Consider the following 18,203-nt stretch of genomic DNA (forward strand, 5'->3'; position numbering starts at 1 on the left):
AATTCTATAAAACATTTAAAGACTTATTAATTCCTCCCCTCCTGGAAGTAATCAACCAGATTCATAAAACACAAAACATACCAAAACAGCAATAATTACAGTAATACCAAAGACATGGAAAGATCCACTCGCACCAGCGTCATAGAGACCAATATCTTTACTTAACACAGATTATAAGATAATAGCTAAACTATTACCAAACAGATTGGCCGACTATGTACCAAAAATAGTAAATCTAGACCAAACTGGATTTATTAAAAAAAGACGAACAACGGACAATATCTGTAAATTTATTAACTTAATTCATGCAGTAGAAGGAAATAAAACTCCAACAGTAGCGGTTGCTTTAGACGCAGACAAGGCCTTTGTCAGAGTAGAATGGAATTATTTATTCAAAGTACTACAAAAATTCAGCTTATCAGAGAAATATATTAATTGGATTAAAGCATTATATAAGGGGCCATTGGCGAAAGTGACAGTAAATGGATTTATATCAAAACAATTTAACTTAAGCAGATCAACAAGGCAGGGATGCCCACTATCTCCCTCACTGTTCGCGTTAGCTATAGAACCACTAGCAGAACTGATAAGATCAGAAAATAAAATAAGAGGAATAAAAATAAAAGAGAAGGAATATAAAATCAGTCTATTTGCAGATGATGTTATAATATACTTAACAGAACCAGAAATATGAATAAAAGAATTACATAGGAAATTGAAGGAATATGGAGAAGTGTCGGGGTACAAGATCAACGCAAATAAAAGTGAAGCAATGCCAATGCATAATGCGGATTTCACAAAGTTTAAGAAAGAATCACCATTTAGATGGCAGACACAAGCAATGCAATACCTAGGTATACAACTAAATAAAAATCTCGGCCATCTATATAAACTCAATTATCATCCATTAATGAAAAAATTACAAGATGACTTAGAGCATTGGAAAGACTCACCACTAACACTGATAGGAAGGATAAACTGTATTAAAATGAACATTTTCCCAAGGATACAATACCTATTTCAGGCATTACCAATTCACCTAACAGAGAAATTCTTCAAGGAGCTAAAGAAAATAATAAGGAAATTCTTATGGAAAGGGGGGAAATCGACGATAGCACTAGATAAATTAACAGAATGGTACAAACAAGGAGGCTTACAACTACCAAACTTTAAGAATTATTATAGAGCCACACAATTAAGATACCTATCAGATTTTTATCAAACAAGGGAAAAACCAGATTGGACCAGATTAGAACTAGATAAAATAGGGGAGAAGATACCTGAACATGTACTATATAAATGGGATGAAAAATTGGTGCAACGTAGGAATTCACCGGTATTGCATCATCTGCTCAACATTTGGAAGAAGAATCACGTAGAAAGGAATAAAACAAATTACCAACTACCAAAACTAATATTGACACAAAATCAACTAACCCCTTTCACAATAGATAACCTTTCCTTCAGAGAATGGGAGAGAAAAGGGATCAAAAGAATAGAAAATTGTTTTTTGGGAAATAAATTATTATCCTTTGAACAAATGAAGAATAAATATAATATAACTCACAATACAATGTTGGCATACTACCAACTGAAAACCTACTTGAAGGACAAATTGGGAAACAGTCTGAGGTTACCAGAAGGAAGCAATTTTGAATATGTGATTACAGACACAAGGATAATTTAAAAATTTATAACAAACATGTACATCAAACTGCAAGAAAAGGAGAACGAGAAAACAAACGGTAAACCTAAACAAAAATGGGAACAAGATTTAAACATAAAGATAAAGAATGAAACATGGGAAAAGCTATGCTCCGGAACTATGAGAAATACAATAAACACGAGGATACGCATGATACAATATAACTGGATGCACAGGCTATACATCACACCTCAAAGGTTAAATAAATGGGACAGATGTTTTCGCTGTAAAAAGGAAACGGGAACAACAATTCATGCAATTTGGACATGTGAGAAAGTGGAAAAATTTTGGGAAGATCTAAACCAGATATTAAATAAAATCACAAAAAGCAAGATACCAAAAAACCCAGAGATCTTCCTCCTAAGTAATATAAGAAACAGAGAATTTGGACTCGATTTGGATGGAGCACAAAAAAGATTTGTTAGGATAGCCCTAGCTGTAGCAAAAAAAATGTATTATGTCAACCTGGAAATTAGAAGACAACTTGAGAATACAACAATGGTACATAGAAATGAATAAATGTATTCCATTAGAAAAAATAACATATAATTTAAGAAATAACATTACAATATTTGAACAAATATGGGAGCCATACATGAAATACAATAGAGAAATCCTACCGTGGACTTCCACCACCTAAAATGACAGAAGGAGAAGACAACGAAAAGAACTGACTCAGTAAAATTTCTTGTTTATTTTTGTTGAGTGACAACAGTGTTTAACGGGTTTAATGTATCTTATAGATTGAACTTTAAATAAATGGGAAAGGGAGTGAGGGAGGGAGGGAAGGGAAAAGGGGAGAAAATAACACTGTATATATTCAAGAGAAAAAAATGTCTGTATGTATCTTGGTCAATATGGTTTATAGTGTGAAAAATAAAAAAAATTAAAAAAAAAAATCTCCCTCCTCAACATCACGTTCCACATTCTCATTAATACATTTGAAAGGCTCCATGGACATTTCCTGCTCCTTGATATATTTAAAATATTTGTCTTCCTTCTCCTGAATCAGGAAACTGCTTTTGTGTCATGACTGACTGAATCACCCATGACGGAAGCAGACCATTTGGCCCATTGTGCAGTGGGGATCCCACCTGGTTGATATGAGTATCAGGGCCAACACCACCAGGCTGAGAAAAGCTTCATTCCCCGGGGAGCGAGAATGCTCAACAAATGCTAAACAACTCATACAAAACTTCCGTGACTCCACTATTTATCTCACAATATTTATTTTAATATTTGTATATGAGTACTGTTGCACAGAGAACTGGAGAATGCTGTTTCGGCAGATTGTACTTGTACAATCAGATGATAAACTTGTAATTATAAAGGTCATTTTACCTGCTTCTGGTGGTGGTGAGGTGGTAGTGGGGGAGTGGTGGTATGTCCTGAATGCCCAATATTGCTGCGGTGTTGAGTTTTGTGAGGATAATATTTGTGCTGCCACATGAAGGATAGAATATAAACATTTTAAGACAATAATTTTACACAGAAGAAAATACATGCAAAAGATCCATGAAACACAAGGAACGTTAGCAATAAGATGTTTCCTGATGGGACTTTGTTCTTTTTCTGTAAGACCTTTTGTGATATTTCATGTTAATTTTTATTTCCCTAAGTAGGAAGTTCATTGATGCTAGATCCTGGTTTAAAAAAAAGTAATTTAATTTAAATGAGATTCTCTTTTCCATTCCCTCTGGAATCTTGCCCTCTTTTCCTGCATCTGTTGCTTCTTGTACAAGCTAAGTTTTCATGTACCTTTCCATATATAGGACCAGATGTGGGAGCAGAATTAGGCCATTTAGCCCATTGAATTTATTTAGCTATTCGAATCATGGCTGATGTATTTCTGCCTTCAACCCCATTCTCCTGCCTTCTTCCCATAACCTTTGATGCCCTATCTAATCAAGAACCTACTAACCTCTGCTTTAAATCAGCCCAATGACTTGGCCTCCACAGCCATTGATGGCAATGAACTCCATAGATTCACCACCTTCTGGCTGAAGAAATTTCCCATCCCTGCTGTAAAGGTGCCGGTAGATTGAATGAAATCTGCAGAGGCTGCGGGGGCACTGGAGGCTAATCTATGGAAAAATCAGTGACTCTGAAGGGACTCTCCTTTATCTCTCTAAGGGCAGGCAGGCAATGCCTATGGCAGGAAAAGGATCTTGAAGTCCTTTTATCCGATGCCCTCTGGTCCACTACTGAAAACATCTTCTCCACCACCACACGTGGCTGAAGACTGCAGCAGGGTCTTGATTGGTTGGTGGAATTTAAAGGGGAGAAATGGGAGGTGTTGCTCATTGCAGGGGTCTAACGTGGGTAAGACCTACACAGGATAGGGTATGGATTTGGGGAGTGTTGTGGAGAGGAGGGATCTAGTAGTGCAGGTACATAATATCTTGAAAATGGCATCACAAGTAGATCAGGTGGTCAAAAAGGCTTTTGGCACGTTGGCTAGATACGGAGGGATGTAGACCTCAGGTGGGACTAGCATAGGCAACCTGGGCCGAAAGGCCTGTATCCTGGCCTTTTAATATTTGGAACATTTCAATGACTCCCACCCCGCTCATTCATCTAAGCCCCAAGGAGCACAGGGCCAGAGTCATCAAATGCTTCTCACACGTTAACCCTCTCATCCTCTTGTTTACCTTTTAAAATTTCGACACGCAGTGCGGTAACAGGCCCTTTCAGGCCACGAGCTCATGCCACCCAAATACCCCGATCCCCGCAGGTTTCTGAAACTGGAGCGCCTGGCGGAAACCCCACGCAGACACGGGGAGAAGGCCCACAGTCCTTACAGACAGCGCCAGATTCGAATGCGGGTTGCCATCACTACCGCTCGATGTTCTGATGACACCCCGTTTCCTGTCACAAAGCACGTGTTGGGAAAGGGGTGGGGAATGTATCCCCCACTCTTTCCCCCCACCCCCTTTCCCACACCCACAACTGCACTAGTACTGAAGGCACTGACAAGAACTGAGTTGAAAACAGTTTATTTTTTTAAATTTTTCAGACAAACACATTGATTTCTGGACCACGGATCGGATGGAAACCTTTCACAAACTTTTGAAAATACAAATATAAAATTATACTTTCCCCATCTGTGATGTGAGAGAGCCCCATCCACATATTTTACAACAGGGCTTTAGTCTGCCGTACACAGGGACCTGAAAGGTGCTTTCACACATCGCAGCTACAGTATTGCTGCCTTGGACGTAAATGGTGAGGTGATGGCGAAGGAAAGCAAACGCCTGGTGGGGGGCGGAACGGGAACATCTGTCCCACTATCAGACTGATTAGGTGGATCCCCACGCACCCCCCCCCCCCCCACCAATGTCTTTCATCTCTGATCGCTGGGTCAAGGGGCAGGGCAAGGCTTGTGACTGGACCCTACCCACTGAGCTGACAGGGGTCCTTCCACATCCCTGCCCTCCCTGTCAGTCTGAAGAACTTTGGCCTTCAGTCAACACTCCCTCCAATCCACAAGCGCTAGCTCGCTGGCCCCAAGTGTGAGGGGGACTCAATGTCCCACCAGCAGCTTCGTAAAACAGTTAGTTCTTCAGGCACTTGCTCATTTTTAAAAAATTCTCCTTCTCCGGAGCTGGGACAGGAAAACCTTTTAAGGAGAATGACCCTGTGTTTGAGTAGCACCTTCCCCGATCTCAGCATGTCCCATAAAGAAGTTTCCTGAGGACAGAACCTCCCCCAGGAGGCTGGGTGGAGGTGACCCTCTTGGTGGAAAGGTCCGGGGCTGGGAACAGCCAGAGGGAAGAGGGAGAGTCCACTGGCATTCCCTGGAGACCCCCCCCACCACCCCTAGGACCTGAAGCAGGACACTGGGAGTCATGGTCCGCACCTCTGTTGCACACCCTGACTGTCAGAGTGACAGCAGTGCCCCAGACCACTACACACCATCCCCACCCCACCAGCTTTTCAGGGCAGCTTGGATTGGATCCTCCCCCCCCCCCAACCCATCACCATTAACTGAGGGAAGCGCGATTCCCTCCTGTAGACCCACCATGAGCACCTCCCATCCTGGCCAGAGGAAGACGAACGGAAGGATTGAGCCCAGTCTGGGGCATTTCTGCGGGCAGAACCTCACTGTCTCTGCCTGTCTGGGTGTTTTATAGCTCGCTACAGGTACTGCTCAATATTTTAAAAGCACTTCAAAAGTCTCTCAATTTAATTTGTTTTTTTTGGGAGGGGCATTGTGGGAGGAACTCACTGTTCATTGTGGCCACACACTTGATTTAGTTTTGTTCTCTCAGTTAAACCAGAAAATCTGTAGCTGCTGTGGGTACCTGAGTGGAGTTAAACAAGGGCCTCTCTCTGCTCCCCCTCTGCAATCCCAGCTGCTGTCAAGCTCAACGACCAGTTCCTGCTTACCTAGTTACAAAAGGAAAAGCAAATTTGACTGCACAGAGGGAACCTCCAGGAGCTGAAGGAATTAACATGCAAAGAAATAGGCTGCATTGAATGTTGCAGATGGAGCAAAGTGTGTGTGTGTGTGTGTGTCTGAGTAATGTGTGTGTATAGTATGTGTAATACTAATGTCTTCTTCTTTGGCTTGGCTTCGCGGACGAAGATTTATGGAGGGGGTAAAAAGTCCACGTCAGCTGCAGGCTCGTTTGTGGCTGACAAGTCCGATGTGGGACAGGCAGACACGATTGCAGCGGTTGCAGGGGGAAATTGGTTGGTTGGGGTTGGGTGTTGGGTTTTTCCTCCTTTGCCTTTTGTCAGTGAGGTGGGCTATGTGTAAAAGGGTGTGTAATATGTGTGTGTGTGTGGATGTGTCCATGCATGTTACTAGTTTACACTGGGTGCCTCCTTTCACAACCTCACAACGCGCCACCGTATGTTCCTTCTGAAGGGATTGCTGCCCCTGCGGTAATGTAAGTGGCATGTGGAAGGGAGCCAACTTCAAGGCACAATGTTAGAGGCTTCTTCATTCCATTGCCAAGGCAGTCCCTTGGGATCGGGGATAACGTGAGCTGATGAGGCTGAGGTGGGAACTGCACGGTCTTCCACACATGGGGCAAGAGTTCCCCCCCCACCCAACCTGGGCAGGTGGTCTGCGTGGGGATGCTCTTCTGCCCCTGTCCAACTGCCCCTGCACTTTAAGAGGTGATGGGCCAGAGATTCCTGGGAGCCAGCGGGTACGCTGCCTTTCTTCAAGGCGATCTCTTCCTTAAATGTCTTCCTCTGTAATGTCCTCCTGGTGATCTCTTCCCATCGCAGGACTCAAGACTGTGCAGGCAGAGAGTAGGCCGGGACTTACGGAGATTCAGGAGGAACTGGAGGGATCTATGGACACTCGGTGTCTCTGAGGGGGTTCTCGTTCTTTCCTTGGTAGGGACGCTGGACTAGTGACACCTCTTTTGTGTGCCTTCATGGAGCGCACGGAGAAGGAAGATTTTTACGCATTGCCTGCACATGACGATTGGAAGCTCGAGCCTTGCCGTTGAGCGTGCACACAATCTAACAGTGAGAGATCAACATGTGGCTCCCAAATCCCTGGCTTTAATTTGGTAATGGTGGGGAGTCTGACCACATTCTCCTGTCCAGCTTCAATGGTGAGGAGAGAGCTTGTTTTTGCAGCACCTTCACCCCTCAAACCTGCCAAAGGGTGCAAGGCGACAGGGTCACTTGAAGCCCATAGCTGTTTGCAAGTAGGTGGTCCATTTGACCAGATCAGTGTTGACTGGGATTGTTGCAATCCTCTGCTCTGGAATCACTTCCTCTTCATTCCCTCAAACCCCATAAATCCTTATTTTTCTTTAATTACATTCTTCTGTAACTTTTTGTGGCAGCAAAATCCATACTTTGATGCAGATCAAGATACCAAGCACAGCAAGATCACACAAACGCTGGGATCATGACAAGTGATATTCATTTTCAGTTAATGCGGGAGATCTTGAGATGAGCTGAGTTAGACAGATTTTAACCTTTCATCCTTGATTGTTCTGCTTTTAGCTCAGGGGTGAGAAGGGCACCTGATCTCAAACTGGAGGCATCTGCACCATGCAGGAAATTTCCTTCTCTGCTTAGGAACCCAAGGACTAGTCCACAGCAGCGGACCAGTGAGAGCCTTGTGGGTCGATGGCCACACACCAGGCTGCTGGAGACAGGTTCCTGAGGACAAGGTGTAGGGACTGGGGTCCACAAGGGTGCTGACGGCAAGCAGTGACTCCCAAAAGGCCTTGGATGCTGATGGGGGTGGGGGTTGGGAACGTGGGTCTGAGGAGGGAGACTTAGGTTCTCTGCCAGACCGGACGTGCGGCTACGGAGATCATGGCGATCGCAGATGACAGTGACATGGAAGGAGGTGGTGGGGTCCACAAATGTCTCTCAAGGGATTCTCTCATCTTGTGAGGGTCGCTGGACTAGTGACACTTCCTTGTGTGGCTTCACCAGACAAACAATTGATGTGTATTTATGTCCATGAAAAAATAAAGGAATTGAGTCTTGAGCCATGATGCATTGCATGTGCTGGGGATGTGTGATGGGGTTTGGAGCTGTGGTAGTAATTATGCCCCTGTGTGGCTCTCGTTTCCACCTTGCCAGGAATTTGGGATTCTCCCTGCCCCCCACACTGCTTTACATTATAATCTGTAACCTCACAAAAGTCTGCAGACACTGTGATTGTAGTAAAATGTTGGAGGAACTCGGTTGGCCTCACAGTGTCCACAGAACGTAAATATGTTTCGGGCCTGAGCCCTTCTTCAAGGAATAAGCAAAGAACAAGAAGATGTCGGAACAAAGACTGAAGATTTACTGGGGGGTGGGGGGGGGGGGAGCAGTCCAGACCAACAGAAGGTCTGGATATGATGAGAGGTGAAAATTGATTTTTGTCTTGTGAAAGGAGACAGAGCTGGGGGAAAGGTGACGGGGGTAGAAGGGGATTGAGGGGGTGGGGGGGGGTTTAATGGAAACAGGAGATGCCGATGTTAACGCCATCCAGTTGGAGGGAGATGAGGGGTGCTGTTCCTCTAATTTGTGGTGGGGGTGGTCTCAGTCCGGCAGAGCATGAGACCATGGACAAACATATCAGCATGGGAAGGGGGCTGTGAATTAAAGTGGGTGGCCACTGGGAGACCCGCGCTATTGTGGTGGAGCAAGATAAAGTGTTCAGCAAGCGCCCAATCACAATGGGAGCACTGGTGCAGTAGATGATGCCTGGAGATTCACAAGTGAAATGTTGCTTCACTTGGAAGAACTATTTGGTATTTACAATAGCATGGACCTTTTAAATCAGACGCCCACCTGCTTTTTACTCACACCTGGAGGAAGGGCTCAGGTTCAAAACGTTGGTAACGTATCTTTACCTTCTATGGATGCTCCGAGACCGGCCGAGTTCCTCTCGCTTTTCTGTGTGTTTTTAAGAGACAGCAGGCTGTGGCACAAGGTATTTAACAGGATCGCTGTCGCACACCAACATCTAATCAGCTCTCTGAAAACAACTTGCATTTGTCCATTTCAGTTCAATGTTTGACCTTCTCCTAAAGAATTCTGTGGATGAAATGCAATCTGCAGGTGGATTACCCAAAGATGGAGAAAAACAGAGAGCAAAGTGTTTGCAGGCATCAATCTTCACGCTGAGAGACACTGGATCAGAGGAAGACTTTTCAGTGGTGACCAGAGAGGCTGTGGACATAAGCAATATTCCTGCTCACCCATCGACTTGCCTTGTGCTGATTGGAAGAGCAGTCTTCTGCAAAATCTAAAGCTGACATCTTGTTCCAAAGTGTCCCACACGAAAAGGAAGAACCCTCTGGTTTATTATTTCTGCCTGGAAACGCGAGATTGAGGGAAGGCATCATGTAGGCCATCTGAGAAGAGACTGATGATCAGTGAGGGAGCCCAAGCACAGCAGGAATAGAGTGGTGGCAGAGAACTCGAAACCCAGGCAGGGGAGGCTGGAAAGAGAATGAGGCAAAGGAGCGACTGAATCCTTCGTGTCCTCTTCTTGAGTCTTCCATGTCACTCGAAGGCTGGGCTGGTCTCGAGGCAGAGATTTAAATGTAGACATGCATAGAACATGGTAACAGGCCCTTCTGGCCCACGAGCCCATGCTGTCCAATTACATCCAATTGATCTACAACCCTGTATGTTTTGAAGGGTGGATGGAAACCCCACACAGACATGGGGAGAACATACAAACTCCTTACAGGCACTGCTGGTTTAGATCTCCAGTTGGTGGTGCTGTATTTAACCACTACACTAACCATGATGAGGAGAGAGCAAGAAAGATCTGCATGAGGGCTACTCCCAGTTCTTTGGTGTACAAGACCTTAGAGGACGAAAGCAACTCCAGTTCCCTATCTGCACAGTTGGATCACTAATGTGGTCAACATGTGGTACTGATCCTATCAGCCAGCTCACAAGACCAGCCCACTTGCTGGTCATTGCTGGCAAACTGATTTCTGTATTTGAGTTGAAAACTCCCATTCATTGAGGGGATTGCTGAAGGACTTCTTCTGGGTAATTACGAGATCTGATTTTAGTACCTGCAGCTCTGGATAAGGTGGCAAGACTGAAGAGAGTGTCTGATAAATGGAAAAGGAGGAGAGTTGGCCACAATCTTAGTTTCAACAAAGGGAGCTTCACCATCTATCTCCCAACTGATGTAGAGACCATCATCTCCCAACTGACGTGGAGTCCATCCATCTCCAAAATGATGTGGTGTCCATCATCTCGCAACTGACGTGGAGTCCATCCATCTCCCAACTGACATGGAGTCCATCCATCTCCCAACTGACGTGGAGTCCATCATCTCCCAACTGACGTGGAGTCCGTCCATCTCCCAACTGATGTGGAGTCCGTCCATCTCCCAACTGACGTGGAGTCCATCCATCTCCCAACTGACGTGGAGTCCATCCATCTCCCAACTGATGTGGAGACCATCATCTCCCAACTGACGTGGAGTCCATCCATCTCTCAACTGATGTGGAGTCCATAATCTCCCAACTGATGTGGAGTCCATAATCTCCCAACTGACGTGGAGTCCATCCATCTCCCAACTGATGTGGAGACCATCATCTCCCAACTGACGTGGAGTCCATCCATCTCCCAACTGACGTGGAGCCCATCCATCTCTCAACTGACGTGGAGACCATCATCTCCCAACTGAGCATTGAGTTGTTGAAAGTGGGAGTTAGCATGCTGGGGCCAAGTAACGTGGGATAGCCCCTGAGTTAAAGGCATTGTCAATATTTCCAAATTTCATGAACAAACCCAGTGAGGACAATTTCAAGCGCAGAGGAGCTCAGTGCCAAGGAAGGCAATCTTTGGAATTTGCCCCTGACTGGATAAGGGGAGGAAAAGCCCAGAGGCCTTCACTTCCCAGTCCTATCTCCTGCCCATACATGCTGGGGCACCGCACCTGCAGTGGGACTTGTCCAGGTGTTATCATGGCCAGCAACATCATCCACATGGTTCCAACCTCCATCCCCAGCATGTGGACAGACGGTGTTCCTGCCAACGTTTCCCTGCATCCCGCTTATGGGTAGGCCAGGCCAGAGTCAACCTGAGAGATAACTCCAACAACATTCATTATCTGAGCCAAAACACTATCGGCTCTAATGCACTTTAAAAGGGAGATGGTAGGACATGGAGCTTGGGAAGGAATGTAGGGATTCAGTGTTGTTATACTGGGCACTTCTGACTCTGGGATATCCTCATTTTCACATGTGTTGGGTCAGTCTGCGTTGAACGTTGATTTGGCTTTGAGTAAAACTCAGCTGGCCAAATAGTGTACTTCATTGGACCCGCTGAGTTTCTCCAGCATTGTGTTTTTACTTCAACCACAGTGTCTACAGACTTTTATATTTAATTAGACCTTTATAGGACTTCAGGAAGTCCCAGAGGGTTTTACTGCTCATGCCACGGAAAATTGGTCGCAATGCTTCAAAGAAAGTTTTCTCCTTTTGCCATAACAGCAACAATGATAAGATTGCTACTGAGACCATTGGTGGGGGAAGGACACACCAATCTCTCAAGCCAGATTCCCATAGACCTTGGTTGTGCCCGCCATTTTGAACTTGCAGCAGCCATTTTAAGGGCAGGGAGGAATCACTGGTGGTGAGGGTCACCCTCGTAAGGGCAGAGACACCTCGGGTCACCTGCCAAGCCTGGCCCATCACCTCACGTTTAAGTCCGCCAGTGGGTTTAGTCAAACACCTTTCAGGTCGAAGGAACAAAATTACCAACATTTACCCAATGAATTGAAACTAGGCCTAAGCAAGATGTATGACGTTCATCAGCTGCAAATTGCTGTACAATGAAAAATAAAAGTTCAGCAAAAAACAGAGCCATGCTACCTTAAAGTCCAAGCTACAGATCAAATTATAAAATGAAAACAAAATCATATGGACTCCTCTTAAAGTGACAGAATTCAGTCACAAAAAAACCTTAACAACCCCAATGCTCTAGACGAGTGTGAACTAAAAGAGACCTCACTATATCGGCAGACACATCAAAACATATTTTATCTCTTGAAAAATATTTGTGCTGTGGGTCATGGTTTTATGTGGTAATATAAACATTAAAACTTATCACACAATCACTTTTTTTATCAATTTCATCTGAGCTTTTAAAAAAATATGGATTCTTTTCTTAATAAAATCATTTTCATAATTATAGCTTGTGTCCCTTCTAAAAATAATAAAAACCCAGTCTTGCATATATAGCATTAGCATTTAAGGTAGTATGGCAAACCCTTCAAGAGACGAGGGTGGGGAATGCACTTAATGCCTTTCAATTGCCAACATTAAAATGTTATGAAAGCTTTGGTTCGTTGAAACCACATCAGATTAGCAGAATTGCCCCAACATTAGAATGGTTAGTAATTGCCTATATCATTTAGTTACTGATTATTAAATACAGGAAATCCTATCCTTACCGGTCCTAGATCTCACTTAACTACATCTAATATCTTGTATTTACCTTTTACTTCATTCTTTTTTAAAAAAAAGCTTTTTTAATTTTTTTTTCAAAGTTACAATACACCTACTACTAATACAAGATTTATTATTGGAGAGAAGTAATTTTGTCTTAAAAATCACTAGGCTAAGCTTCAAAGACAGCACTCCCGGACAATAGTAGTTGTACACACTAGCAAAAAATACATCAATGTCTACTAATGGATGGGGGAGGAGGAAAGGAGTGTGGGTGGATTGGGGGAAAGATGTGGAGGAGGTGGGTGGAGAGTGTGCAAGTGGGTGGAGGGTGGGGAAGGTGGATGGATGGGGGAGGTGAAGAGAAGGTAGGGAAGGTGGGTGGACAGTGGGGGAGGTGGACGGAGGGTGGGGAGGTTGGGTTGCAGAGTGGGTGATGGGTTAGAGGGACGTGGGTGGTGGGTGGGGAAGGTGGGTGGAGGTTTGGGGACATGGGTGAAGGGTTGGGGACGTGAGTGGAGGGTTGGGGACATAGGTGGTGGGTGGGGAAGGTGGATGGATGGGGGAGGTGAAGAGAAGGTAGGGAAGGTGGGTGGACAGTGGGGGAGGTGGACGGAGGGTGGGGAGGTTGGGTTGCAGAGTGGGTGATGGGTTAGAGGGACGTGGGTGGTGGGTGGGGAAGGTGGGTGGAGGTTTGGGGTGTAGGTGGTGGGTGGGGAAGGTAGGTGGAGGGTTGGGGACATGGGTGAAGGGTTGGGGACGTGAGTGGAGGGTTGGGGACATAGGTGGTGGGTGGGGAAGGTGGATGGAGGGTTGGGGACGTGGGTGAAGGGTTGGGCACGTGAGTGCAGGGTTGGGAATGTGGGTGGTGGGTGGAGGATTGGGGAGCTGGGTGGTGGAGGAGGGGAAGGTGGGTGATACGAGGGGAAATGTATCTCCATAAGGTGAAAGGGAATGAAGGCTTGATGAAATAATCTTGGAAATACAGTACAGAATTATCAACAACCCCCCAAAAATATATATATATATATATATATTTATATTATGTATGTATATCAATACAAATGTTCCCCAATTGTAATCTGACCTTAGGGAACCACTTTAATTCCAAGAACAACCTTTTTCTTTTAAAATGTGTATTATTATCTTTGATTTCACTCTTTGACCAAGTCTTTTCTCATTTATAAAAATCTCGAGCATTCAGCATTTTACAAACCAGTTGTTCTGAAGGCAAAATAATGGAACAGGGAATTTTTTTTAAAAAAAGAGAGAAAAAAACAACCCTGTCAGGATACAACAAAATTTAATGTTGAAATATTTGACTGCCACTGTGGACACCAGCTCCAATTCCTAGTCAGGCCTGTGTCAGTCACTGGTGCTTCTATCACCCCAGATAAACCAGGAGTGCAGCACCCGTATTTTACAATATTTTCCTCAACTATTTAGTGCGATAACAAAGAGTCTTTAGAGTACCAGTTTCTTGTGCCAAGGTGCCGCTGATCTTTCTCCTTACAACAACGAATGTGGCATTACCCCATGGTTGTAGTAAGGCTCTGAATGAACCAAAACCAATCCCAATTTCATCACAAGATGCCACTTTATCGGCCATTGGAGCCCTATGTGTCCCAATTTAGTTTTTTTTTAAAAAAGACAAATGTTACAAAAAAAAGAAATTAGAATATCCTTCATGAATTTTGCCCCTCCCTCCTGTCGTAGGGGAGCGAGGGTTATATAAAAAAATGCCAAGTAATTAACATGTGCAAATAGAAACGGTCAGTTTGTCTCCTACGAATCACAGTGCAACAATGTTTTTTAAATGTTTATTTTAATTATCTTTAAGTCTACAATAAATTAATCTTTAGAATGCTTCTGTGCTGAAACCAATACAGCACTGAGGTATTCGTAAAATAACTCATGTTTTTGCACTATCTCTCAGTAATACAGTTACGTGGATAAAAGATGTGCTGAGTTTTATTATTGCCAGTCAGTGTTTGTTATTGAACAGGCAACACAATTAACGGCAGGGCTCTTGCCTAACAATTAGATGAAGGGGAAAAAAACAGAATGGCCAAAACGTGTCAAGAATTAAAAAGCTACTGTTAATTTTTCCAAGGCTAAAGGGGAAATTCTAAGCTTTCCCCTGTATCTTTTTTAATCAGTGATTTATGAATTGAATCTTGTCTAAATTACCATTTATTTTAATCTTTTTCAGTCAATGAAGTGAAAAATATTATTTTTTCATTTCTGATGTAAAATATTCCATTGGTTTCTTTTTAAAAACTAAACGAGACAATGCCTATCTGTCGACTGAAGGCATTTCTCCCGTGCGATGGCGTGGGCCAAAAATTGACCAGCGATCAACATCATCGCGTGAGGAGTCAACAACTCTACTGGAGATAACTACAGAGCAAGCCATACAGTGTTTAAACTAGGTATCGTTGAAGGGCAGCTGGGGGTGATTGGACTTGGCAGGATTCCCAACTCAATCCCAGTTCAAGAACCCTTACATCGTCGAGTGCATTACTGACCTGGAGCAGCACTGATTTCAGAACAAACCCCAAATATTTGTATCCTCTCTCTCTCTCTCTCTCTCACGCGCTCTCTCTCTCTCTCTCTCTCGCTCTCTCTCGTTCATTCTTTATCTTTGAATAGAATAAATCCAGCGACTTGGAATTGTTATTTACAGTATTCGAGAATTCACAACAATAAAATAAAAACACCTTAAACTCCAAACACCTCTTTGAAAACCGTGACCCAATAAACCCCGCAAAATAAAAACCAAACAGTGATAAAACAGCACTTGTAGAAAAAAGGATCAGGAAAAGAACTCTCTCAGTCCTGACCTTATTGCCAAAAGTAGAGCTGATTGAGATACCGCCACAGAACAAAAAAAAATAGATTTATTTCTGATGGTCAGTCTATTTTTCTGCTCTTTCATGACAATATCAACAAGAATTAGGACAGACTACCCCCTGTCCAATTTCAGTGGCTCTAGACTGTGTTACCCTCCGTCCCCATACTCCCTCCCACGTGGAGACAACCTCGAATGTCCCCGTTTTTTTTAAAAAAATCGGTGTTCACCTCAGCCCTGCCAATGTTCCCGTCCTCCCCTGCCCACTCCCTCATGGTTAAACCCACTGGGGTGGGGAGGGAGGGGGAGTTAGCGGGGTCAGTGGAAGCAGGGGCAGGCGGGAAGGCATGAGCAGGCGGTGGAGGGGCAGTTCTAAACAGAAGCAGGGCCATTACCCAGCCAAATGAATCCATGTGTACGCACACACGCAAATTTGGAAGAGGGTACAGTGCAGGATTATTGGTGTCAGAAATATAGTATATAGACTAAAAACTACATCACTACCCATAACACAGAGGAAAAAAACCTGTGATTCAAATTAAACTTCAAAATCAATCAAGAAACACTAAAAAGACATTATTATTATTAATCATTTAAAATGCCATTTTCTCTTTTTTTATCCTAAGATTATTATAATACAGTAGACCGCTGAGATGATGAAATTTCTAAAACATTATATTCACTGAAAGCCACCTCCAATTTTTTGTTTTGCTCAGTGAAGATTGTTAATGCTCATTATTTTTAGTCTTCTGCTTCGCTTGGATGACGTCACCTGAATCTGGGACCAGTCAGAAAGGTCGCCCGGACTTGCCTGGAGCTTCTAGAGATAAACTCTGTTCCGGGGATGGGAGGGAGAGAGGAAGGGAGGCAGGGTGAGGGGATGAAAAGGAGGTGGGAAGCAGAAGAAGAACGCGTCACTCGGCGGAGCCATCAAGATCATTCTGCTTTACCAATCAAATCAGAACAAAGGAAAAGTCAAAACACACCGCTGGAGAAAGTCAGCAGGTCACCATACTTCATATGGCAAGGAGAAAGATACACAGCCAACGTTTTGGGCTTGAGCCCTTCACCAAGATTTGAGGCCGTGGGAGAGAGGTAACCAGAGGTGATGAGGGTGGAGATGGGCTTGATGAAGGGCTCAAGCCCAAATCGTTGGTGATGGATTTTCATCTTTGCCATATAAACTTCACTGTTTGACCTGCTGATTTTCTCCAGCGTTAATTCAACCAGTGTCTGCAGACTTTCGTGTTTTACATCAGAACAAAATGATGGAGGGCACAGTGGGAAAGATACTAAAGCTAATTTTGGGTGGACAAGTGTTGAGGAAGGACAGACAAGAACAGGTTCCATGGGTGGGAGGGAGAGAGAGAGAGAGAGAGAGATGGATCAGCTCACACCGTGAGTGAAACCAGTATGAGAAGAGCTCTGGTCTGTGTTTTCCACTGGGAACTAATGAGGGACCCCTGGCCTAGAGGCAACCGCATTGCTTGAATGTTCATTTGGCAAGCTTTGTCGTGGAGGTGTCCAGGTGTCACAAGGAGAAACTGGAGGGACTCAGTGGGTCAGTATCCGTGGGGAGGAGTGGTCAGTCACTGTTTCGGAGCAGGACCCTTCGTCCACACTTCGGGTGTCCCGCTCCGAAACACTGACTGACCATTTATCTCTGCCTGACCCGCTGAGTCCCTCCAACTTCTCGTTGTTCATTCAAGATTCAGGCACCTGCAGTCTTAGTGTCTCCCTTTACCATTTTAACTTCTCCGTACCACTCCCACTCAGACTTCTATCGCATTCCTACCAAACCCCTTGCCTTCAGAATGAGAACGTCACAGACTTCAGGGTTCAACACCAAGTCTCAAATCATCTCCCATTTCTATGGAAAGAGCCTCCAGAGTAAGTGGTAGAAGGGGGCATCTCAAAGACAATCAGGCAGATACACGAATGGGAAAGCTTCACAAGGATACGCAGGCAAATAGGACCAGCTCAGACATGCAACCTGGTCGGCATGGATGGGTAAAGGCCTGCTTCTGTGCTGTATGACTCAAACCTTTCCCAGTCCCCAGGTAACTTGGAGCCAAGTCTCCTCTTCATTTCCTCTGCACCTTCACCTTCTGCTGTGCCCACCTACGACCACATTGCGCGACGTTCCTCCTGCAAACAACTTCGGTTGGGACTGGTCTTCCCTAGTCCTCATGGATAATTGGTGGGACGGTGGGAAGGGCTCGATATCCCCCCCCCCCCGGTGGCAGGGTCCGGATCTTCATGTGGACAATGGCAGCAAGCCAGCATCCCTTCCTGATTCTCAACCCAATGCTCCCCACAACCTGGGTCTCCATAACCCTAGACATTCCACAGCCCCATATGCCAGACAAGAAATACACCTTAAAAATAGGTGGACGAGAAGCATATGTGGGCACAGAGTGCTCCTAGAGGAACCATGCAACACAGAGTAGGCCCATCGGCTCCACTTGTCCATGCCGACCAAGTAGGCATTCTGGGCTGTCCCATTTTCCTATATTTGATCCAAATCCTTCTAAGCCAGTGGTTCTCAACCGTTTTCTTTCCACTCACATACCACCGTTAGTAATTCTTCACTAACCACAGAGCACCTATGCCACTTGGGGCAGCACGGTTAGCGCAGAGTTTAGTGCAACGCTGTTACAGCGTCAGCGAGTGGGCCCGGGGTTCAAATCCCACACTAACTGTAAGGAGCTTGTACGTTCACCCCTGTGTCTGCGTGGGTTGTCCTTGG

The 18,203-nt window shown here is 44.7% G+C and overlaps 1 protein-coding gene and 1 long non-coding RNA gene across 14 annotated transcripts in view; both read right to left on the reverse strand.

Annotated features, from left to right (window-relative positions):
* Positions 1-274: 274 nt before the first annotated feature.
* On the reverse strand, positions 275-5,644 carry LOC138749491 (uncharacterized). Its single transcript, XR_011348692.1, has 2 exons — positions 3,047-5,644; positions 275-2,341 (listed from the first exon to the last, which is right to left on the reverse strand). It is a non-coding gene; the product is annotated as an uncharacterized lncRNA (long non-coding RNA).
* A 765-nt stretch (positions 5,645-6,409) lies between these two features.
* msi2b (musashi RNA-binding protein 2b) overlaps positions 6,410-18,203 on the reverse strand; it is a 482,764-nt gene continuing 470,970 nt past the window's right edge. For all 13 annotated transcript variants that reach the window (XM_069910893.1, XM_069910894.1, XM_069910898.1 and 10 more), the window contains one exon: positions 6,410-16,287. In XM_069910893.1, the coding sequence (XP_069766994.1) occupies positions 16,243-16,287 (45 nt within the window). In that variant the 3' untranslated portion in view covers positions 6,410-16,242. The remainder of the gene's footprint in view (positions 16,288-18,203) is intronic.

This window comes from Narcine bancroftii, chromosome 14 (genome assembly GCF_036971445.1).
Source record: "Narcine bancroftii isolate sNarBan1 chromosome 14, sNarBan1.hap1, whole genome shotgun sequence".
NCBI classification, from domain to species: Eukaryota; Metazoa; Chordata; class Chondrichthyes; order Torpediniformes; family Narcinidae; genus Narcine; species Narcine bancroftii.